Genomic DNA, 25468 nt, shown 5'->3' on the forward strand with positions numbered 1-25468 from the left:
AAAAAATAAAAAATAAAAAAACAACACATCATTATAAAATCAATACATTCATCGTTCCACTCAGAATCTAAAAATGTCTACAAGAAAGTCAAATTAAATTTTTTATTGAGCGTTTGAAATTCATATTTTTTACAACATTTGATATTCGCTCGATTTCTCGTGTGACGATTTTCTTATTTTATTGTAATTAAAAAACGAATGACTGTAAATACTTAAAAGTTTTCACTGAATGTTTATATTAGCATTTTCTATATACGATAACATTTTGAAAATAATTTGACTCTTTTTGAGCTGTTTACGGACATGTCAGTTTTAAATTTTTTTAGTTGTTTTTTCTATAAATATCAATAAAGTTTTGTCTGTTGGGCTAAAAAGTGTAAGAAATTAATACAAGGCTCCTGATATATTGTTACAATAGCAATTGAAAAATATTAAAAATACATATGCACAATTTTTTTTTATAAGCATTTAAAGATCAAATTTAAAATTGAATAATAATTTTGTAGTTAAAAATTTATAAAATGTTCAACTTTTATATCTAAGGATTGAAAATTTAAAACAAGATTCCACATAGGTAGTTAATTCTATTACCAAAAAATCTAAAAAATACATAAGCACAGTTTATATTTATGGTCATTTTAAGTTCAAATTTGGACGAAATTACATATTAAAAAACCTCGAATAACTATTTTAGTTATTTTGTTATGATATGTATAATATTATTCGTGGGTACTTGAAACTTCTAAAGTATACTATTATATATCTATGATAGTTCCACGGTTTGTTGTTGATGTATAACGCGTTATAAGTACCTAATGGATATTGTGATATGATTAATTTGGAATTTATTATAGATACCTATTATAGGTCATTTTTTTTTTTAATACATAATATGTCTTACACCTAGACTGACATACCGTCTCCGCTTAGAACCGTTTTTCTTATGCAGTGATATTTTATCATTGAATTCAAATTTAATATCATCCATTATACAGTGACCCACTTGTAACCTACTGTACGGCAGAGCGACACCCACTTACCCACCTTTTTTATTTTTAAGTTGTTAATTTAAGTTCGCCATTTGTAGACACTGAGTCATTTATCCCGATCCCGTAATCTTTATCGATTTTTGTTCCATACTTCCATAATATTATTGTAAAAATCAATAGGTAATAGCACAACTTTATAATTTTGAATACAAAAAAAAATAAAATACTAAGAATCATGGCTTAATTTCACAAATATAATAATACAAATTTAGCACGAATTATTAATAAATAAATCAAACGGAACAGTAAATTGTTGTTATCGTAAGCTATAAAAGCAACAATAAATTCGAGCATTCCAAGTACACTAAAATTAGTTTTTGACTAATATACACCTAATGTATAACATTATTGTGTACAGTGTATAGTATATATAACGCACTGTACACAATACACTACTTTTTTTATCTGACCTATTAAATCAGTACCCACCTAACAAGTTCGAATATATACCACATATTATATTAAAGACACAACTTAATTTTCAGAATAATTAATATCAAATACTGTAATCGTAATGCATTGAATTAACATTAATTCGACGATAATATAATGTATAAACACAATAAATTATAAAATTAAATTATAACGTGATAAATCATAATGATGAATGAAATGTAGGTACATTATATGATTAGTGTAGATATTTTATATTTATAATTTATATTTAAGGTTGGGAAAGAGTCCCTCTATACATTTTAACAATGTACAACTACAAGTCATTCTAAAATAATATATCTTAGTACAAGTTACAATGTTACAGCAATTATCTTAAAAATAAAAATCTGGTATTCATTAAATCGTTATTTTTTATCATTTAAAGAACAAATTTAATTATAAATACAAATTATAGATGTAACAAATTATATGTATTAAATAAATTTAAATTAATAAATTAAATAAATTTAAAAAAATTCATATAATTTATCGACGACCTAATTAATTTGGTTAGTAATATTTAAAAAATGACAAAGTTAAACATTTAAATTAGACGTACCTATACGACTATACAGCATTTAAAGTTGTTTATATTTATATATTACTTGATATACCTATATAGTAAAATTATAAGAATTAAACTAATAATATTAAAAGTATAAATATATAACTCACATAATAAAATATTATATATAAGTATTACCTTTATGCGTGTTCTGAAATTATATGTAGATTTCAGTGTACCAGATACCATACATTTTTTGCCGTTACATAATTGACATAATAATATTGCTTATATATTTTCATAAACATTATTTTATTTATACCTCAAAATAAATTCAGTGTAAAGTCTAAATTCGGAGGATAAAGTGTTTCACCGATTTCACTCATTACAATAAATAATCAAATAAAACACCAAATTCATAAGCTATTTGACGTCGTAAGTATAAAATTACATTAATTGAATAACACACAGTTTCTACAGAAATAACAAACTAGACTGCCGCACTATTAAAGACAGAAATAATGCTTCAAAACCTAAAATCCAACACATGTTTTGTCGGACAAATGAATGTTGGTTATCAGCGATATTTAAAGTGTACCAATTTGCCATATTATTATGCCAATTGAAATGACTATATGTATTGATGATTAGGCAGTAGACGTCCAACAATATTAATAACATGTCTTATCTTAATGTCTAACTATTCATCAACTACAGGTAACTTTAATGTATTTCTTATTGGAGGATTTCAGCGTACTATTTTTTGTTTTCTCTCTTTGGCTTATGCACAACATAGAAAATTGTGTTGTTATACTTGTTACCTTGATTATTAGAAACAAAAATCAACTCACAATCGACCTTAGACCTATTATCAAATTTTCATTTAACAACATTATCAGCTATACAATTAACAGTATATACGATATTTAAATTCTAAATCAAGATAAGACCACTTTTAGATTCTAATATTTCTCATTATCATTTAACTGGTATAAGAATTTTAATATTTTTAAAAAAAGCCATTGTACAAACACAGTAAAAATACTATGTTATCAAAGTTTTTTTTTTTTAATTATTTATTTTATATTTGAAATATTTACAGTCCATACAACGTTAAGTACAATAAGCAAATTTGATAATTTAATGGTAAGTGACAGGAGAATTTAACATTAGTGGGCAGGCACTCAGCAGCGCTCCCCGGTCGGGTACATAAAAGTATCTTATTAAGTCTCTTAACAAGTATACCTTCAAAAAATTAGGTAGGTACGTATCTAATTAATATAAAATTAACATTTTAAATCTAAATCAGTCGTACGTTTCTCAATAAATGTATAGCTCTGACCGTGAATAATATATTTTTTACACAATATATTAATTTTATACTATTGGTTTCGGTTTTTATTTCAATTTATATAAAATATTGAAGTAGTTTCCCATCATAATTCATAACCATATCACACATAATAATATATTTATTATGTTCTCGAAAGTTTAAACACCTACCTACCCACGTCTGCTTCTAATCATGGTGTATAACATTCTCATAATTACTAAGGAAAAACTTTGTCCGACAAAGCCTCATTAATTAAAATTATAGTGAAATAATTTACACTTCCTAGCCTAATAAATTTCCGTCAGAACATGTTTGATGGATTAATAATCTCGAACTAGATAATAAAAAAGTGTAGGTTTATAATATTACACATCTTGGACATTTTCCGTAGAATGTATCAAAATATACTGTTCAATAAATAATATCATAATAAAATATTTACCTATTATTATAATAGTGCTCAAATTATTTAAATATTAAATAGATCTGTACACGTTCGACACTACTATTATTACGGCATTTATTATAAAAAAAATTTATTATTGAGTGTATAAAATTCTGATAACATAAAAATAGATAATCCAACAATAATAAATAAATAAATTGTGTGAATATCGATAAGTATTCACTCAGATCACATCACTACTTAATCCTAATTCCTAGATTCCTATAGTTTTCCAAACGTATAGACTTGAGGAAAGACAATATGAGGATTCTTACTGAATATGTAACTATAAAAACTACAAATTAATGTATAATATTATATCTTTAGATTACCTATAAATTTAATAATTATGACTAGATTATAATTTATAATATAATTAATATCATAATATTTTTTTTCCTAATATATTATAGTTTATAATATGTAGGTATTATTGTCCTAGATATAGGTATGAGTCAAATGAATCCACGAATGTGCATAACTTAAAAGTGTTTAGTAGGTACCTAAATATGTACCAGGTACCTCTACTACCTATTCACTCGATATTTATATATTATCCAATTTTCAATGTACACTACGATAAAACTATAGTTCAGTTTTTATGTCTTCCATTTTTCCTGACATCGTTTGATTTAGACGAAAACTGTAAGGCAGTTGGTTCCAGAATTTATATTTCTCATCGAATGGATTTTGTATGATTTTCGGTTGCGCTGAATCAATGTGTAAAACGCTAAATTGTTCATCGTAAGTAAATTTTGGCCAATCAGTCCCGGTATCTGTCCCGTCAATAGTAGGAGTCCTGAAAAATATTAGTTTCTATAAATTTAGAAAATACACAGTAATTGTAGAATAAACATAATTCCTATAAAGAGTTTGTATTTATTTCTATAATGGTCAATCTGCTAGTAAAATACTATATTGTATCAAAAATAAAATATGATTGGTTTAAAATTAAATTATTTTTTTTTACATAGCCTAGTTTTATAAGTCGTAAGCGTCATAACCCATGGTACTAGGGTCTGTGGATTAAATGTACATTATTCAAATATTTTTGCTCAGTATTCAAAATTAAATTCACATCTAAATATCTAATAATGATAATAATATTATTACGGGTACATTTAGGTACTTACTCAGAAGTCACAAATCTATACCAAATATTGACCATTAGTCTGGAAACTTTGAGATTGTCCGCGTTTAAATCGTTTGAGTTTAAATTATTGTTTTTAAACAGACTGTTTAGTTCATCCACGTGAGTGACTCCTAGACTTTTTTGGCATGAGCCAAATAATTTGTTATACGAAAACTCATTTTGATAATCGTAATAATAACTGTAGACTGGCGACGATAATTTTTTTGCCATATCAACTATGCAGTGAGCAAAACATCCATCGCCTATCATCTGAAATCATATGTTACGTATATAAACAGTGAAGACCGCAGAGTACACTCTATAACTCTTAGCTACCTAAATTACTCAGCGCCCTATACATATTTTAGAATTCTGTCTACAGGAGATTTATGATCCAATAAAGATAGTCTAATTGTATGTGTTATGTCTCACAAACAAAATTTAAAAATATGTTTAAGGTACCTAGTACCTACTGAGTGAAATGAGTAATTATACAGTTTACCCGGTTTTCGTGGACACACGGTATATATTATAATATATAATATACATTAAAATGAAAATATTATTACGTTAACCGCATTCGAATGTGTATTGTCGTCCAATCTTCCTGATGGAAAATATTCTTTCAACACTCTTTCTCCGATTTCGTCTAAATCTTCCGGTCTTGTGTACTGGTTATAAAATAGCATAATCGACAATATACGGTTGAAATACGTCTGCAACTCGGTGTACATCAAAGAAGTGCTGTTGTACAGAGCTACGCCAACAGAAAATATAAACAAGTCATATACATAATATGTACACGTCAACCAAAAGTCAAGAATTGATTGATGGTTTTCAATATTATCAATAACTAGAGTGAAAAATGTCAAAAAAATAATTTAAATTTTTTAAATTTTGCATTTCTAATAATATATGTTAAAAATCTGAACAGAAAACAGAAAACGGATAGCCTCAAATAATAATTAATGATTAAACAATTTCCTAAAAAAGTAATTAAAAATAATATGCAAGAAAAAACTCGGTTATTTGTACATTATAAATAAACTATCACAGAACCATTACATAATAGTATCATATCCTGTACTAACAGGTGGTCTACCTTAAATTATTTAAAAATGTTAGTAAAAATAATGAAATCGGTACATATATTGTATTGAAAATGAATCAAATACTGAAATACAGCTAAAAATACTGCACTTCCTAGAATACATTTTTGGTAAACAATATATGGAAGCATACTAGGAATTAATTTTGCATTCAAATTCTCATATAATAAATAATAATCTCCTAACAATTAATAAGCAATAACACTTTAAATTGTTTTCATAAACAAGTGATGTTTTGTAGATATATTTTAATTAATAATGGAACTTACAAGCCACAAACAGACCACCTTCAGCTGAATTCAGGCCAAAAATAGCAGGTACAAACGACTCTTGTTTAAAATCATATATAGGATGATGACAGAGAAATGCTTCTTGACCAGAATTACAATTTTCGACGACAGGATTAAACTGTATACACGGATGTGAAAGCCATGCCTTAATCATAGACCAAATATTAAACATTTCACCGAAAATCTTTATAAAACTGTCATATTACACGAAGTGGACCACAGAAAAAATATATTTTTGAATAAGCAGTAGCTCGGTTATTTTTTAATCTAAAATAGTTTTATTTTAATATTTTAGAAGACAGTTTCATTACATTGGGGGAGGAAACACCCTGGCCAGCTTGTACTGTAACCCTGGAAAATATTGTGTAGATATATGGTGCATTTCTGAGGATGCAATCTGCTCGACAACACGTGTTGTGCACATCACTATAGAGCTCGTTCACCTAAACTTTATGAACAGACTTACACCGTGTTATGGACAAGATAGTCTTTATATGATTGACGTTATTCAAAAAAATTTAAATGGCATGATGTGATTATCTAATTAAATAAGCAAATCAAATTGTTTTAACTTAAAAAATAATCAAGTGTATATAGGTACTTACTACTTAAACAAAATCCTATATTTTCCGTGAGCTACCATGTACATAATCTAAGTTGAAAACCGTAGAGTATTATTATAATATTATTATTATATTATAATTTATAAAATATAAATGATTTCTATTATACTTAGAATTTTTCATTTTATTAAAATATGTCTGCATAGGTAGGTATTACTATTATAGAAAAAATGAAAAATTGGAGAACCAATAATTCATGAAATAGTTTAATTTGATTGTACACTTACATATAATCTGTTTTGAAGATCAATAATATAGTCGGCTGAAAGTTTTCTCAAGCATTGCAATATGTCCTCGGAAGTATCGAAATTACACCCGGCGATAAGTGCTACCGCGTGAGCGCGTTTACGAGGAAGTCCGATAGGCGAAACCGCCCATTTACAAACTGGACTACCACTTTGAAGTATAACTTTATGAAAAAGACCTTTACTCATTGGTGATAGCATATGAAATCCTGTACTGGCGCCTCCTGCGCTTCCGCCAAATATTGTCACTTGACTAGGATCACCGTTGAAATGAATGATGTTTTTCTGTACCCAACGTAAAGCCATTACTTGATCTTTCATTCCATAGTTCCCAGGTATCACATCATCCTCGGTACTAAGAAACCCTTTACAAGCACATATTAATTGAATAATAACTAAAATACAAATATGAATGAATTGTGATAATTTTTTTTTAAAAACTTGTTTTAACTGTTCAAAAATAAATGTGTGACTAAAACATTTTAATATAATATAGGTATATTTACATTTTTTTTAAATTTTAAATCAAGTTATGAACATTTTAAAATATATTATACCTAAAATAATATTATTTAATATTTAAGAGTACTTAACTGAAAAATATATAATTTTTTTAATAGTATGAAAACATTTTTTACGGCCAAAAATAAAATCCCTCCCCCCTACAGAATTCGGATATTCCCATGACTTACCTAATACACCGAGCCTATAATTTATAGAAACAAGTAGCACGTCTTTGTCCATAAAATATTCAGGTCCATGATTCCCAGGCCCTCCATGGCCAAGGGAAAACATACCACCGTGAATCCAAAACATTACTGGTAAAAACTTTTTATCAACTTTTGGAGTGAACACGTTTAAGTACAAACAATCTTCGTCGTTATCTGCAACATTTATTTGAATACATATTTTGTTCGATTCTCTTGAGGCATCTAATGTGCCGTTCCAAGGTTCGACTGGTTGTGGTGCCTTTAATAGATTTAAAAAAAAATGCAAAGATAGATACATGCAATAATTTTTATTTGGGGGTAGTGTGATCAGACGTTACAATTTTGGAGTGACAGTAGGTACCTATCGGTTTTCCAGCTAATATATCTAATAAATCTATTTGTGATATTGAATGAAACTAAATGCGTTTGTACTGAAACAAATGCCAGCCATAATTGTTTTTATTTAATGCAAATTATTTTAAACAATTTATATAATATATAATTTTATGATAAATGCTACGCAAATTAATTTATTATTGATAGAAAATGTCTCCACTCAACTATGTATTTTATGTAATTTAGCATTTCATGTGAGCGATTTTTAATTTAAAATAACTAATTTAGGTAATTTCACGTTTTGGGCGTGTATGGAATATAAATTGTAAATAGTATATTCAATGTTAATACCTTAAACCTTAATTCTCCAATTGGTGGTTTTGCATATGGTATACCAGTATAGGAGTAATAAGTCCGTCCATCTCGCGACTGTAGAACTTTCCCTTTGAGATTTCCATCCGCAATTCTGACTTCTAACTCACAGCACACCAATTTTAAAAAAAGTATCCATACGATATAAATACATCTCATGTTGATCTGTTGATCTATAATCTAAATAAACAATAATAAATTGTTATGTTTATAGTGTGTTGCGAATATATTGAATATATAAATCACTCATAAATATTGTATATAACGCATATACATTATACCTACCTACCTACTTATTATTTATAAAAATTGTTATATTTTTTTGTTGTTATCTTAAACAAATACAATAATAATACATACCTCTCATTATAAATGGTATTTATAATTATAATTTTTAACTCGCTGTTGCATACATACATATTATAGATATTATCATAAGTCATAACATTATGTTTTATATCTAGGAACTACAGTTGGTTCTCTAATAACTAATACGTTATAACCAATAATACATTATAAAATACCTACAATTATTTTACAATTAATGTCCACAAAAACAAAAATAATTCAAATAATTGAATTAAAATAGTGTTTAAAATCTTCGTTAAAATATAATAAACCTGAGTAAATCTGAATATTTTTTATAGCCCATGTATTTTAAGTATTAAAATGAATAAATTATAAGTGAAACAAACAAATGTACGCCTATAACCACTCTCAATTATTACTATACATACCACAATTATATATTGAAATTGTACAAAATTTAATTTAATTTAATTTAAAAAAACTATTTAGCTCTATTACGTTTAATTAGAAATATTTTAATCATTTTAACTAAAAGTCTAAAACTATAAGCTTTTCATAATTTAAACAATACTATGTTAATTACTTCAAGTTCATCTAACGCACAGTTGATCCCTACTAATGTGTGAGACGTCGAACACAACCTAGTGCCTATATTCCTCCACAGTCCATAGTCCATTTCAAGGATTGTTTGGCTGACAGAGTTGGCCAAAGGCTCGATCGTCACGCCATCCGGCGGCAAAAATTAAAAAGAACGAATTAATAATATTATAACAATTTTCACAACAGTTAGTTCCAAGACAATTAAAAAAAATAATAACTATTCAAAATTCGTTAACATCATGAAAATTTGCAAATAATATAATACCTAGTTAAAATTAAAAGCTTAATGATTAAAAATAATTTTTAAACCTAAGCAGCAAGCTTTGTAAATTTAATATAAGGTTCCTCATAAGTCATATTTTAAGTCGTAAGTAGTTTATGCCGGAACCAAAAAATCTAAAAAACAAAATGTATTTATTTATTTAGACTATGTATATAATACTATAATAGTCTTGATTTTTTTATAGACATTTGAGGTAAAAATGTGGACAAAATTACAGACCTACTTAATCAAAGTTATCAATAGGTATAGGTATATCAGTGTTAATAATTTTGTTTTAATTCCAAAACATTATTCGTAAGGACTTAAAGTTAACACTTTTATGTGTATTATGAATTTATAAACTTTACTATACGCAATGACATTTTAAAAATATTTAGATTAATTTTAAGCCATGAAATAATATTTATAATATTCATACTGTTCTACGGCAATGCGATATTGACTCAAAAGTTAATAACAATCGAGAAAGAATATCACTTTTAGATTCTGAGTGGAACGATGAATGTATTGATTAATGATGTGTGTTTTTTTTTTAATATACAATTTTAATTGTTTTACTATTTAAATTTGTACTTTTAAATAAAAAAAAGCGAGTAAGGACCTGTTTTACAATCATAGTTTAAACCTCGGTTAAGCCTAACCCACTGATTTTACCAGCCGAATTCGGTGGTTTAACGTTTAACCTTAGTTCAACGATTTAAATACGGGCACTAAGTGTATGTCGCTCTACCGTACAGTAGGTTACAAGTGGGCTAGGATTTTATTAAACTTGAATTCATTGATATAATATCATTGTATAAAAAAAAACGATTCTGAGCGGCGACGGTTTGTCAGTCTGGATAATAATTTATATTGTTATTATTTATTATAGCTTGTAAGTTACTTTATATTATAATATTATTATTTTTTATTCGTTTCTATGGTGATAACAGATCGAAAGAAATTAAAATTCCATTTTTAGCGGTTTTCTTAATTTGTCGTTGGTTTTGCCCGTGGCATTAAATAACTAGTGAGAAAATCGAAAAACGTCCTCTCTAAGTACCATCATATCATGATCCAATTTTCTAAAATATGAGGTTGAAATTGAAGCACTCCTATTCTGGTAAAAATTATGTATACAGGATAAAAAAAATAAATAATAAACATTATTGCAAAACCACTACCTTCCTCGCTCCGCTCAGAATCTAAAATGTTATAAGCTATGTGTCAAAACGTAACCTTTTATAGTTTTAAACTAAACTAGGAAAATTGGTTCCATACTTCCATATCGGTATACTTCCCACCGTATTTATCTGATATAGAAATATAAAAAATCCTATTTATTGAAATAGTTGAGGCAGTGTCTGAATAAAAATAATTCCTAGTACTTACCACTTAATGGACTCATTTTACAAAGGACAGAAGAAGACTTTAAAATAATAGGCTGTAACCGTCACTAGTAGCTTAAGTAACTAGTACCTAGATTTGGCCTTTGCCCCTTACATAGTCACAGCTAGATGGACTAAGCCACTTATCCCCACCAGTATTGTGTTGGTAAGACACACTAAATTGTGACATTATATTTTTAACGTGGTGCACCTAAATTTGATCGTTGATTGTGGCTATATCCCCAAAATCAGAATTTTGACCCTATATGTGTTATCTTTCCTGAGTTTTTGTTTGAAATAGAACAATTTATCAATAAATACTGACCAGTGTATCAAGAACAGTTTTATATTTTTGTATAGAACATTAGAAAGTGCTGTGACAAGTTAAAAATAATAATAATAAGCAGAAAAATAATTTAATTTATGTACCTATATGAATTGTATATTTCTTATGATAACAATAGCGAATGCCGAATGGGATCAACTAACAGAGATAATAAATCATAATTAATAACACACTATTAAATCATAGGTCAATACTTTGATAACAATTTAAAGTTTTTTGAAGAGTTAACTAAAATTGTTTTAATTCCGATGATGAATCTGATTATGAAGATGCAGTCGAAAAACCGTAATTACATCTGTTAAGAGTGAAGGGACAAAACGCGCTTTAGAAACACTCAGTAACATTATAGTAAGAGCATTAAATACTTAGTAGATTTATAGATTTATTAAAGCAACTTGGTTTATTAGAGAATTATTAAAAAAAAAAAAATTTAATGAACTAAAAATATAAACTTAAAAATCATTATTAAAAAAAAAAAATTGGTATCAATATAATATAGTAATTAATAGGTACCTAGGTATATTATTTATCATACATTATTTAAAATAAGTTTTTTTTTAAGGTTTTATATTTAACTGTTGATATTTTGACAATATTTTAATTACTAAAATTCTTCTCTTAGAGTTTACGAGATCAAAATTTGTGTGGTTTTTTTGGATCGATTCGTTGTTATTTGGCATTTCGGCACTAATACTATATTGCGATGAACACTCAAATTTCAAACGGTGAATTGCACGGAACTGTAGCACTGGTAACGGGCGGTGGTCAAGGAATGGGTCTCGCAATCGTCGACGTCTTGCTAAAAAACGGTGCATATGTAAGTAACAAATTAATTAGTAATAACAATATAATCCAATTTTAACCAGATTTATAAAATCGGTTTTGATATTTTGTTGTAATGACACTTGAAATTTTTTTAAAATATTTAAATTGAATTTTTCTATACACGATATACTCGTAGTTTCCAACGACTTTTTTTCAGCTATTTATAGACGTTTGAAATTTACCTTTTTTTTTAGTTTTTTTTTTTCTATAAATATCGATAAAATACAATAACGCTCTGTCCAAAAGGTTGACAATTTAATACAAAGACCCTCATAAATTATACTGGGTTTAAAAAAAAAAAGTTTAGAGTAAATCTACGAGATTTTTTAAGAACGCTTGTTCTAACTACTTTTTGTACTACTTTTTGTTCAAATTCGTTAAAATCGTGAAAATTATAAAATTATTTTGTCGTTAAAAATTCATAATTTTTTTTAATTTTCAATATTCATCCTTAAGATTTTAAAATCTATACAAGTGTATTCAAAATGTTGTTGCTATATAAAAAGTTAAGTGTAAAACCACATTACTTACTTTTTTTATAAGCGCCTGAAATTAGACTAATGTGTAAAATAATATTTTCTCGTCAAATATTTTTAGTTTTTTTGTTGCATTTAAATAATTATTAATCGTTGAAACTTGAAAAATTCCACTTTCATTAAAATGATTAGTTTTTATACTAAATACAATTTTCAAAATATTTATTATCAATTTAAGCTATTTATAGACATTTCAAATTAATGCATTTTTTACTCATTTTTCTATACATATTAAAAAAAAGGTTTTTTAGGCTGACTCAGTCAAAAAGCTTGAAAATTGAATACAAGATCCCATAAAAGTTCTTCCTTGAACAACTTAACAAATATTTAAAATTTATATAGCCACAAATTTTATTACAAGCATTGAATTTCAAATTTTGACAAAATATCGACAATTTGCAAATTATTTTCATGTTAAAACTTATAAAAATGTATTTTTCTAATTTTTAGCTAAGGCTTGGAAATGTAATACTAGTTCCTCATAAGTAGTTCATACAAAAACCAATAAATATTAAATACAAATTTTTTATAGAGACATTTGAAGTTAAAATTTAGACGAAATTTGATATTTAAACAAATAATAAATATTTTAGTTATTTTGCTGTGGTTCAAAAATATTTTCAATGTGGATTTGAAACGTGTGCGTATATTACTATATTTTGTATAGGTACCTACATACACGATGACATTTTCAAAACATTCAGACTAATTTTACGCTATTGCCTATTTATAGTTTATTTCGTATATTCCTAATAAAAAAAAAAATCAATTAATTTAATAATTAATAGTAATATTAAATTTAAATTTTTAATATTCATTATGATAAATTATAATAATACATCCGTGAATTTATAAAATAGAATAACAATAATAGGCTGACAAACCGTATCCGCTCAGAATTGTATTTCTTAAGTTGGTAGGTTATGCAATGATTTATTATTGAATTCAAAATTAACACATCCATTAAAGTAATCTACTCAATGACGACGTTAACTTGACTCCTAATGTACAGCTTAGCGATTACTTATTTTCCCCTTTTTGAAGTTCAAATATAATTTAGATGGTGAGCGTTTGAGTGTGTATAAGATTTTGTATAAATGGTGTGTCGTGTATGTGTGTATGCATGTGTGTGTGTGTTGTGTGAAGTAACATAATATACGTATCAGATAAAATGTAATTTATTGTAATTACGTAATTTTAATTGTAATTTTTTTGACTAAAATAAATAAATATATTTTTTTATACCTGCTTGTATTAAGCATTTTGAATTGCGAGCAATAATCATTATGTATTCTTCTTCTGTCGATCAAAATTACGCAGATATTTTTTTATGTATACATTTACAAGACATTTGCAATGCGGACATGTTCGAAAACAATAATAATTTTATAATTCCATACAATTTTATTTCTAAACTTACTCTTTTTTATTTCTCCGATCATATTTATTTTTCACTTTTAAGTACCTACATTTGGGTATAAGTACCATTAATTTTAGTAGCCGTGTTTTATAGTGTAATTTAATTTGATCGACCTATCCTCTATCGAGAAATCTCAAACAACACCACTCAGGTACCTATATGTACTTTGTTTATTTAGTTTTTCATGTATTTTACGTAATACAATTATTAGGCATTTTGTGCGTATGACCTATCCATATTATACAAAAAAACGTAAGATGATAATTTTATTGTATTGAGATAAATAAGACAGTAAGTGGAGAATAGGTTGCGAGTTATTTTTTTTAGGTTACCTATATGGGCTGGTCAAAAGTTTGGCCCCTCTCTATTGAACACTTAAATGATGCCCTGTGATAAATTGTTATATTTTGACGTGGTTCGATGTTTTTTCACTACAATTTTTATTCCAAATATATTGATAAAAAAAACGCTTGTATAGCTTACATTGATGATGTAATATTGTAATAAGATTGAGTTATCAATTATTAAAATTTAAAACCATCCACATCAATAAAAAATAATATAATTAGATAAAATGAGAAAAAATTAACAATTTCGATTTTTATACACTTTTATTTTTGAATTTAAATTTTTGTTAAGAGAATGCCAGTGCAATATTATTGTTTTCTATCTCTGGCCCACGCGAAACATAGCATATTTATGTTCAGCAGATCAAACCTTATGTAGTTAGCTTTAGTATTAGAGTAAACTGACCGCTGTGATTCAACTTAATGCTCATAACATTATCTTTGTTCTTACGTCGAATTTTTTACGACATTTCAGTGTTTATGAAAGTTATAAGTATCTAAAATGTTACAATTTAAAACGCTCATGACTTGCATAAAAAATATAAATATCGTAAAAAAAACCAATGTAAAAAAACAAATTAACTCGTATTAACCTCAAGTCTGGCAATAAATCAATTAACTCTAATACAAAAAGCTGACAGCACAAATGTGAGTGAGTCAGAGTGTAAAAACTAAAAACAAACTAAAGTGTGCTGACATCCTATTAAAATTGAACGCACTCGTAATTGAAACGTATGTGGCATGTAACGATTGTGCACTATTCGTATTTTTCATACTTGATGTTGATGTGAAACTAATTCCTGGCGTTAATTTTTTGACTTTGAACTCATTATATTATTTAATTATACAACAGTAAGATAATATTAGTTATAAGTTATATCCCATAACGATAAGAACAGTGCCAGAAAAGCAGATAACAATAGCTCGGAAATATTATATACCAGATGGTTATAATATTTATCATTGAACACTCATTATTTCAAAAAGTATAATTAATGATTTACATAATTTTTAAGATTATTTTATCTATAACGACTTGAAATTATGTAGAAAAAAAATATTTTCATAAGCATTAATACTTTTTAAAATAATGTATGTTTTACGTTAAATAAATCACTCTGTATGTATGAGTATATATATTATATATGTGTATAATATAATATCCTATATATAAAAATTCCGTGTCACAATGTTTGTCCGGGATGAATTCCGAAACTACTGGACCGATCTTGATGAATTTTTTTACACTGTGTAATTTGGTCTAACTTGAAAGATAGAATAGTTTTTATCTCGATTAAGGCCCTCAATATTTTTTATTGCAATAATTGTGAAAAAGAAAGCTATAGAATTTTCTAGAAAGATCCATAATGTTCGATAATAGGGAGTCGTATAATATCCTCTTGAACTTATTTTTGCCCAGTAGATAAATTCCATGATGATTATTCAAAAATATCTTTTTACGTGAAACATTTATTACTATGAATTTTTATAGGTGTCTTTATTAGATATTAACGAAGAAATAGGAAATAATGCGATCAGTGAATTAGAAATCAAATACGAATCGTCTTCAAGTAGATTATTATTCATAAAGTGTGATGTTACCAATGAAATCGAATTCGAAGGTAAATAATGATGTCAATGAGTAAACATAACAAATTACAATAATTTATAGAATTCAGAACATTTTTTAATTTAATTTTTTTTTTTTTTATATATATATACCTATTTTTAGATTCATTTAAGAAAACTATTGAGAAATTTGGAAAAATAAACATTGTTGTTAATAATGCTGGTATCATGTCCAAGTATTTGACTTCGTGGGAGCTGGCCATCGATTTGAATTACGTAAGTAGCCAAGTATATAGATTCACGGGATTCACCTAAATCTTGCACCAGTAATATTTTCATATTGCCACGGTCTTCTTAATTTAGTTCAACTCACAGTTATACTATTATTTATTAATGAGGGTTAACGAAAAACAAAACGGGAAGAGTTCTAATATTATTTTATTATTTTTAAAAGTATCAGTTCTTATTAAATGTTTTTATACCATCGGATTATAGAAAGCAGTAGTTCGTGGTACTATACTAGGTCTCAAGTACATTGAAAACCAAGTAGACAAAAACTCTGCAGTGATTAATGTAGCGTCGATCGTTGGACTATCCAACACTATCTTACCCATGTATCAATCGACGAAAAGAGCCGTTATCGAATTCACAAAATGTATTGGAGTGAGTATGCCGCGAATACCTTACAATATATTTCATGATACGAACATTTTTGTTATTAATTCTTATTTTAAGACTTATGAGTATAAATAAAGCTGTTTTTTTTAATATTAACCACCGAATTGTTATGCGTTTCAATAGTGTCCGTTCAATTCGAAAGCAACCGGAAATAACGTTAGAGTCATGGCCATTTGTCCCGGCGCAACGTTCGACGGATTTGAAAACAACATTGAAGGGAAAAAAGCTTTAGAACAAGAAATTGAGGAGTTAATTACGAGTGGTGAAGAGATCCCGAATCCAAATAGAAAACTAATAATACAGAGGTAATGCATCCGATCACGTGATTACGTTAGGGTGTTACATTTTGTAGTAGATAATATAAAAAAAAAAGGTGGGTAAGTGGATGTCTCTCTGCTGTACAGTAGGTTACAAGTGGGTCACTGTATAATGGATATTATTAAATTTGAATTCAATGATATAATATCACTGTATAAGAAAAACGATTCTGAGCGGAGACGGTTTGTCAGTCTAGGTATTAGACATACCTATTATATAGGTATACTTATCTATAGACTATAGTAATAAAAAAAAATTGACCTATAATTGGTATCAACAATAAATTCTAAATTAATCATATCACAATATCCATTAGGTAACGCGTTATACATCAACAACAAACCACGATACTATCATAGATATATAATAGTATACTTTAGAAGTTTCAAGTACCCACAAATAATATTATACAATCACAACAAAATAACTAAAATAGTTATTACAGGTTTTTTAATATGTAATTTCGTCCAAATTTGAACTTAAAATTACTATAAAAATAAACCGTGTTTATGTATTTCTTAGAATTTTTGGTAACAGTGTTAAATATTTATGTGGAGCCTTGTATTAAATTTTCAAGTATTTTTACTCAACAAATAAAGTTTTATTGACATTCATAGAAAAAAAATCTAATTAAATTGGAAACTGAAATTGTCCGTAAACAGCTCAAAACAAATCAAAATATTTTGAAAATTGTATCACATATAGAAAATGGAAATATAAACAATCAGTGAAAATTTCATGTATCTACAGTCGTTCGTTTTAAAGTTACACCAAAAACCAAAATCAATTTTCTCGAAAACAGATTTTGCGTAAAAATTCTCGTTTTTCCTTAATTTTTCTTTTGTTTTTCACGGCAGTTTTAAAAACTATTGGAAAAATTTTACTTTTGACCCCACAAAGTACCAACTAGATTCATTTTCCTATCAGAAAAGGTACTGTTAAAGAAAATCCAAGCATTTTAACTGTCCTAAAAGGTGATGACAGACACAAAAAAAAATAAAAAAAAAAAACACACATCATTGTAAAATCAATACATTCATCGTTCCACTCAGAATCTAAAAAACTCAAAACATTTGAAAATTTGTATTACAGCACTGATTACTATAAAGCTGCATTTCTTCACGTTATGAAAAACGGCAAGAATGGAGAAATTTGGATAGCCGAAAATGAAGAGCCTCCGAGACTTACACATTTCTCTACTCAATATTAAAATCTACTAATCGAATTTTAATTTTCTATATTTTTCTGATTATGATAAAATTATTAATTAAAACATTAATTTGATTTTGCATTGATTTATATTTATATTTATTTATATTGAATTTACCACACTTAAAAAATGTAGTTATGTTAAGATATAATTCCGTACGCTGCAAAGTTTAATTCAATTTAAGTATTTAACCACAACTTATAATATAATATAAGAGTAAAAACTATATTTACTTATATTGTTGCAAATTATTATAATATTACAGTTATGCACTTGCAAATAATATACGTATTCTACAAGTTTTTTTTAATTTAAATTATACCTTCATGGCACATACAATATTCTTATAATGCTCTTTTTTCTCACTACCGTTTGTTTGTGTAAGTAGTAGGTTCATATTTTACTTTAAAATGGCAACTTATTCTAAATTTCACGATCCGAAGGAAAATGTTTATATGAGATTTTTGAAGGTATTATGAAATATTTAAATAATACAATTTTGTTTAAACTAATTAAGGTTTGAGCTGAGTAGTCGTAGGTGTGGGTCTCTGCTGAAATTTTTATTTTCATATTTACAGGAGAGCCTTTTTTAATTTTTACAGGCATACAATGACTTAAAATTGCATATAATACATGTGTAAAAGTCTTAGAAAAAAAAAATGTTTATCAAAAAAATTTTATTTTTTTTTTTATTGCATACAAAATCCATATAGTTTCATATGATTAAAAATATAATATTATTGTTCGCGCCACGCGAAGTATTTTCCGACGGCATCATAGTTGTTGTTAACCTTCCAGTGGGCGCGCCATTATTTGAAACAAGAGTAGTCGCGCGTTGTACATTTTACAACAGTCCTAATATGTTGTGTTAATCGTACATATTAAATCTAATAATAATATAAACAATAAGTACATTCACAAAGTTGTTTTTATTTAAATATTATTATAATTATGTGTTATTACAAAATCAATACGTCTTATTAATATTACATAAAAAATTAAAATAATTTTTACTATTTGTTTACAGTAAGAAATTATTCAGAATTGTCATTGTCGTCGTTATTACAACATTTTTCACAAATAATATAATTTTTTTTGAATGTAGCTTACATACAAATCGCATACACTTGGTGCATTTCATAGATGTAGCCGCATTTTTTTTTCTCCCACATTCGAAGCAAGTTCCTCGTTTTGAAGGGGGGCTTGTAGATACATTTGAAGTACTTGGAACAGCATATTTCGTTTTCAAAAAAGATGATATGTCCATTGGTAAACTTGAGATTTGAGCTCGAGAAGCAAGATGTTCCTTCATTAGATCAAATGCCAATGTTTTCAAAAATAATCTTCTCATTTTAGGGGCATTGTTATGTTTAGAGTATGAAAACAGTACCTGAGCATTTATTCCAGCAATATTCATCAAAGAATAAAAAATTACAAGTGGCCACCTTTTTGTAATTCTAGAGACAGAATATGCCGCACACATTTTATCTACTGTATCAACTCCACCTTTGGTAAAATTATAATCCATAATTATTTCTGGTTTACGAGTTTCTACATCAATTTTTGAATCATGGTGCATAGTTGAAAGCAAAATAACTGCCTTGTTTTTTCGAGGTACGTATGACACTAATGTTTTATTTTTTTGAAACCCAAACACGCTCGAACCAACTTCTTTTTTTTTATCTGGTAAAAATTCTGTAGGTATTTCTCGCTTGTTTTTTTTCAAAGTTCCAGTTAGAGTAATTTTTTTTGTAATAAGTAATCTGCAAGTGGAATACTGGTATACCAGTTGTCAGTGGTAAGATTTCGTTTAGAGTTTTCGATGGGTGTTACTAATCGTTTCACGATATCGATTGGTGAATTAGAAACCTCATACGGACCAGGTGGTTGTTTTCCAACATAAATCTCTATTTTACTCGTGTAAAATGTTTTTGCATCACATAATGCAAACATTTTGATGCCATATTTGGCCGGTTTACTTGGAATATACTGTATCCATTGACACCGACCACGAAATGGGTGTAACATTTCGTCAATAGTAGTATATTCACTCAAATTATAATTCTGGTTGATATTTTTCAAGAAAAGGTCAAACGTAGTACGGATAGGAGCCAGTTTATCAATCGCCCGTCTTTCAGCCCTAGTTTCGCGATCGTCAAATCTGAGGCAGCGACACAAAAACAAAAATCTTTTGTAGCTCATAGTGGCCCTAGTTCTTATAATTCTTTTACATTAGCATGGTGAGCTTTCTTTATACCAATCAAAAATAAAAGTCCAAAATAAGCCATTATTTCACACCTTGAAGTATCTAAACAGTCTCGGAGTCTAGAGTATTGAACTCGTTGTCTCGTACTACCAATATACATATTAGTGCACTTTACGATTTCGTCAATCATGTCAAGATCAATTATTTTTAGAAATGCATCTATCTCACTAACGATATTTCTCGCACACTCCTTTGGACCGGGAAACACGTTTATTATATTATGTTGCCCAATTTTTGAAGTTTTTAAGCTCTTTTTGTTGCCATTTAGTTATTTTATCTTTTCCTATATAGAATGTACTGTCTCCTAAACTAGTCTCTAGATCTGATTCATTGTCTGAAAAATCTTGTTCAGAATTGCTTTCGTGGTCACTTACCTCCACATCTTCGATGCTTAGATCACTATCACTCTCTTGGTCATACACACAGCCTATTTCAGTTGAAATGTCTTGCAGTAAACTTTGAATTTGCTCAACTGTCATATGATCCGACCTAAGACATTGTATAAATAATATCGTTTATAAGTACGTACCAAAAACGTATACAAATAATAAAAAAAACCATAATATAAAAAAAAATAAAAATGTATATATTATATATTACATAGTGATATAAAATAATACTTACATATTTTTGTTCTTATTACCACACAAAAAAAAAAATTACAAAATAATAAGTCAGGTACACCAAACGACGCGTTTTGTGTTTGGCGTAGGTACACGGAATGGCGCGTGTTGTATTTTTCGACAACACTATAAGGACTTCGTCGACTGTCTGCAATAAATTGAACTGAAACATTTCAAAAATAGTCTAAAACGTAGACAATAACGTTTCAGAGGAATACCCATAACCGCCGATAAGATAAAAATTGAATAAAAGTTGATTAAACAAATAAATATAAAACTGTTGTATTATTTACAACAGCGCGCCCGCTGGAAGGTTAAAGGTAATATAGTTATTTCAAAATGATCACACTGGGCAATCAGCCAACTATTTGTTTGCATAATATGATGAGATTCGGAATACAGTCGGTCTCACGCGTGAGTCGATCGTCACGAATAAAACGCTGCACCAAGCACGTTTTGACGTCGGGAGGCGTACGACTGTATCGGCCGGATCTTGGGTATCATGCAAAGTGCGGTTGTCAGACCGGTTCGGTCACAAGGGACACCGGTTGCAATAATGTACAGTTACAAAATTGCTCGAAACGAATGTTCTCGATGACCCGCGTATTCGGCGAAAATTAATAAATAAGCTGCCGGACGACTAAACTCGCGGCCGACTCGCCCGGCGTCGGTGCGTGTTCTGTGACTGACTCGGCTGGCGCCCGCAGGTCTGTCACGAAACACGGGACCATAGAAAAGTAAGTAAATGCCGCATCGCATACGAACCTACGACGACAGAACGCAGTGGACATGGCTTCAAGAGCAGCAGCAGCAGTCAACGCGGCGGGCGAGACCAGCCTTATAAATACGAGTGCGGAGCACCAAATCTCGTCAGTGTGTTCAACGGAGCTTTCGAGACCACCCACCCAGGGCAGACTTGCACAGATGGACTTCATACACATTATTATTACGATTAACATAAATTATTGCATTTTGGTTACCATCGCAGTACCTTTATTAATAAATTATAATATTTATTCTGCATTGAATATATCAAAAATACAAAAAATACAGTCCACTCAAATTTATTTCCTCGCCGGAACAATTATAATAATGTACCTCTTCATTGAGTACCTATAGGTCACTGCAATGTATGTGTTAAATTTGAATTCAATTACAACTGACTACTGAGCATTAAGTTATCTGATCTAGTCTATTTTTATCAATCTATATAATATATAAAAATGAATGTATGTGTGTGTGTGTGTGTGTGTGTGTGTGTGTGTGTGTGTGTGTGTGTCTTTATTACCATGGCAACCATATATTATTTTGAGATTTCCATCCGTGTGCGTCTCCGTATTACCATGGCAACTAATTATATATTATTTTGGAATTTCCGGTGGAATTATTTGTATATAAATGGTTGCCATGGTGATATGTAAAACATATTATTCATATAGAGTTGGCAATTTTAATGGGCAACGAAGTGAACGGGATCAGATATTTTTATATACATAGATATTAGATTATACCTCTGAGCAGAAGATGGGCTAATTTAAAAAGGGAGAGGACCGACCTCGGGAGGTGCTCAAACAGGGATTTTGATATTTCATATGAACATTTTTGTATGTAAGGCAATAGCATACAATTAATCTATATGTTTTTAAAATATCATAGTGTATATTATGTATATAAAATATAATAATATACGTAAAAATTTCAAGCACACACAAAGAATATATTTTTTTAATTTCAACAAAATAATTCATATCGTAATCTGTGGCTTGGTACAAGGAAGGCCAATGTCATATTTGGACGAATTTGAGATTATTTGACCAATGTCATTAAACTTTAATTTTAAAATGTTTGGGTGTATTTAAAAAACTGGCCAATTGGTTTTTTTAATTGCTGAAAATTATCAAAATATGACGTTGGCCTCTGTTGCACCAAGCTACAGCGTTATCCTTTGTTCAAATATTTAATTTCATCAACATTTTAACTTCAAATGGCTTTAAAAAGTTTGTGGTTAGGATAGGTTAGATTTTTTGGTTTCAGTATGAACTACTTATGAAGAACCTCCATTAAATTTTCAAGTCTTAACTATAAAAAATCAACATTTAATACATTTATAACTACACAATTATTTTGAAATTGTTGGTAATTTAAAATTTTGACGAATTCGATCAAAATTTGAACTATAAACGCTTATAAAAAAAATCCTGCATATGTATTTTACAACTTTTATATGGTTAATAATTGGTTATAAGCAAATGTATTAGCATTTTAAAAATACATTAAAAAATTCTAAACTTTTAAATTCAAATTATGACTAAAGAGGCATAAAAACGCACTTTTAAGCCCATTATCAGTATTGTCACCAACTATTACTAATGTCAGTTTACACAATAAATGTTTATTCATGACCAATTCAACAATGTTGGCGATGATTAAAAAAAACATCCATAGGAATTATATAATTAACAATACTATTTAAAACTAAGCTATTGGCACCTCAAATCTCAATATCTCATTTATACAAGGTAATATTATATATTTATATTGGTTACACTATTATTACCTACATAATGTCGAAACCTCTCTCTTTCTCCATACGATTAATTAATAACTAATAAGTAGATTACATTTAAGTCTTCACAGTGAAATATTAAAAAAATTTATTATAATAATACACAATAGTTAATAATTTATAAAACAAAAAAAATAAAAGTACCGTTTTAAAAAAGGCTAAAAATAAATAATTATAAAATCTAAAACATTCCAAAATCATTATACAAATAAACCATGCCTATAAAATAATGGAAAATAATTGTAACATTATTCAGTATTGTCATTTCGAGTATTAAATACATAGAAATGGTTATTTTAAGCGGTATCATATAATATAATTTTAGATATAAATATATCACCTAATATTTAAAAAATAAGTCTATAATTAAAAATTAAAACAACACTACAATTCGTTTTTTATATTCAAATTGTTTGGTGATATCAATTTATTTAAACCAGATAATAAAGGTAGTTCACTCCAAAATTTATACTTCTCCGCTAATGGATTTTTTATAAGTTTTGGTTGGACTGAATCTATGTGCAGTAAAGCTGATTCTCCAATAGAAGTAAATACAGGCCAAGCTTGTCCGTTGTCCGTTCCATCGACAGTAGGTATTCTAAAACAAATAATTTTTTGTGGTATGTTTTTTTTTAATTTTAGTACCTACATAATTATATATGTTACTATCTTATTCGAAAGTTGAAATTATTGATGACTTATAAATATAACTTAAATAGTAATTTACGTTAAATTTATTTTTATTTTTATACCGGTTTTTAATATAACTTAAATTATTAATTATCATACTCACTTAGATGATGCAAACTTGACCCAAATATTAACCATGAGCTTTGACATTTTTGTATCTTCGTCGTTTAATCCTTTGGGATTCAATTCTTTCGATTGAAACAAGCTAATCAATTCATCAGCGTGACTTACTCCAAGAGGCTTTTTACAATCGCCATACAATTGGTTGAATGAAAACTCATTTTTATAATCAAATAAATAAAAATGGACAGGTGAAGATAATTTAATGCTCATGTCCAGAGAACACGTGACAAAAGTTCCGTCTCCGATCATCTATAATTGATCAAATAAACAATATATTTCAATGCTTGTAATCCCTATTTATTTATAAAGTGATATATAATATAGTACTTTGACTGCATCCAAATGTGAGTAGCTCTCTATCTTTCCCGATGGAAAATACGTTTCCATGATCCGATTAGTAATTTCGTCAAAATGTTTAGGCATTGACACATGTTTGTACATTAATAAAATGGGCAACAGACGATTAATATCGGTAGACAGTTCCGGATATTGAAGAGAAGTTTCATTGAATAAAGCTAAAAATATATGAGTTCTAAATTCAAGGTCAGGTTGGCATATTGGAAAACCGGGAACTTTTGGAAGGCCCGGTCTATAAGTGGGCCACTTTATATTTAAGAGGATGCTATAACCGCATTTGTTGTCTCCGTCTCACAAATGTACAAAAAAATGCAAAATCTGTTTAGCGCGGGAAAGAACCGAGAAGGCTATAATCATAACTAAGAAACAAGATTTTTACCACATAAAAAGGAGAACTTTGGCTGTGCAACGTTGTTTTTATTTTTTTGTTATCACTTATATGAAAAAAGTT

General features: G+C 28.1%; 4 protein-coding genes across 11 annotated transcripts in view; 1 reads left to right on the forward strand and 3 right to left on the reverse strand.

Moving 5' to 3' along the window:
- The window catches only part of LOC100163376 (venom carboxylesterase-6), an 8774-nt gene extending 6441 nt beyond the window's left edge, over positions 1-2333 (reverse strand). For both annotated transcript variants that reach the window (XM_001950620.5, XM_029488302.1), the window contains exon 1: positions 2188-2333. In XM_001950620.5, coding sequence (XP_001950655.2) covers positions 2188-2238 — 51 coding nt within the window. In that variant the 5' untranslated portion in view covers positions 2239-2333. The remainder of the gene's footprint in view (positions 1-2187) is intronic.
- Positions 2183-9585, reverse strand: LOC100161339 (venom carboxylesterase-6). Of its 3 annotated transcripts, none has more exons than XM_016807803.2 (8): positions 9477-9585; positions 8564-8764; positions 7859-8135; positions 7149-7531; positions 6278-6443; positions 5469-5656; positions 4901-5169; positions 2183-4566 (listed from the first exon to the last, which is right to left on the reverse strand). In XM_016807803.2, the coding sequence occupies exons 1-8, from the start codon at positions 9567-9569 to the stop codon at positions 4353-4355; spliced, it is 1791 nt and encodes a 596-aa protein (XP_016663292.2). In that variant the 5' UTR covers positions 9570-9585; the 3' UTR covers positions 2183-4352. The 3 variants fall into 3 exon arrangements, with proteins under 3 accessions (XP_016663292.2, XP_016663291.1, XP_001950359.2); XM_016807802.2 differs by having other exon boundaries at positions 9322-9510; XM_001950324.5 differs by lacking the exon at positions 9477-9585 and adding an exon at positions 8945-8988.
- Positions 9586-11728: 2143 nt separating this feature from the next.
- LOC100166763 (15-hydroxyprostaglandin dehydrogenase [NAD(+)]) lies at positions 11729-18679 on the forward strand. Of its 3 annotated transcripts, none has more exons than XM_003247309.4 (7): positions 11729-11837; positions 12112-12306; positions 16110-16239; positions 16350-16462; positions 16682-16849; positions 16988-17169; positions 18275-18679. In XM_003247309.4, exons 2-7 carry the CDS (start codon positions 12193-12195, stop codon positions 18390-18392), a joined length of 825 nt encoding a protein of 274 aa, XP_003247357.1. In that variant the 5' UTR covers positions 11729-11837; positions 12112-12192; the 3' UTR covers positions 18393-18679. The 3 variants fall into 3 exon arrangements, with proteins under 3 accessions (XP_003247357.1, XP_001950981.1, XP_029344164.1); XM_001950946.2 differs by having other exon boundaries at positions 11826-12006; XM_029488304.1 differs by lacking the exons at positions 11729-11837; positions 12112-12306 and adding an exon at positions 15515-15603.
- A 4807-nt stretch (positions 18680-23486) lies between these two features.
- The window catches only part of LOC100168834 (esterase E4), a 16450-nt gene continuing 14468 nt past the window's right edge, over positions 23487-25468 (reverse strand). For 2 of the 3 annotated variants that reach the window (XM_008188983.3, XM_029488306.1), the window contains exons 6-8: positions 24988-25175; positions 24641-24909; positions 23922-24445 (exon numbers count right to left, since the gene is read on the reverse strand). In XM_008188983.3, coding sequence (XP_008187205.1) covers positions 24232-24445; positions 24641-24909; positions 24988-25175 — 671 coding nt within the window. In that variant the 3' untranslated portion in view covers positions 23922-24231. Of the gene's footprint in view, positions 24446-24640; positions 24910-24987; positions 25176-25468 lie in introns of all 3 variants that reach the window. The other variant, XM_029488305.1, reaches the window with a different exon arrangement.

The sequence above is a fragment of the Acyrthosiphon pisum genome, chromosome A1 (assembly GCF_005508785.2).
Source record: "Acyrthosiphon pisum isolate AL4f chromosome A1, pea_aphid_22Mar2018_4r6ur, whole genome shotgun sequence".
Classification (NCBI taxonomy): Eukaryota; Metazoa; Arthropoda; class Insecta; order Hemiptera; family Aphididae; genus Acyrthosiphon; species Acyrthosiphon pisum.

What these genes read in the sequence shown, in the direction of transcription:
- LOC100161339 (XM_016807803.2), bottom strand. Translation starts at nt 9,569, where the DNA reads ATGGACTATGGACTGTGGAGGAATATAGGCACTAGGTTGTGTTCGACG. An exon ending in TTATAGGCTCGGTGTATTAG is followed by an intron (nt 7,532 to 7,858) that starts GTAAGTCATGGG and finishes GTGCTTGTAAAG; the next exon opens with GGTTTCTTAGTACCGAGGAT. An exon ending in ATCTTCAAAACAGATTATAT is followed by an intron (nt 6,444 to 7,148) that starts GTAAGTGTACAA and finishes TCTATGATTAAG; the next exon opens with GCATGGCTTTCACATCCGTG.
- LOC100166763 (XM_003247309.4), top strand. Translation starts at nt 12,193, where the DNA reads ATGAACACTCAAATTTCAAACGGTGAATTGCACGGAACTGTAGCACTG. An exon ending in TGCTAAAAAACGGTGCATAT is followed by an intron (nt 12,307 to 16,109) that starts GTAAGTAACAAA and finishes GAATTTTTATAG; the next exon opens with GTGTCTTTATTAGATATTAA. An exon ending in TGGCCATCGATTTGAATTAC is followed by an intron (nt 16,463 to 16,681) that starts GTAAGTAGCCAA and finishes ATCGGATTATAG; the next exon opens with AAAGCAGTAGTTCGTGGTAC.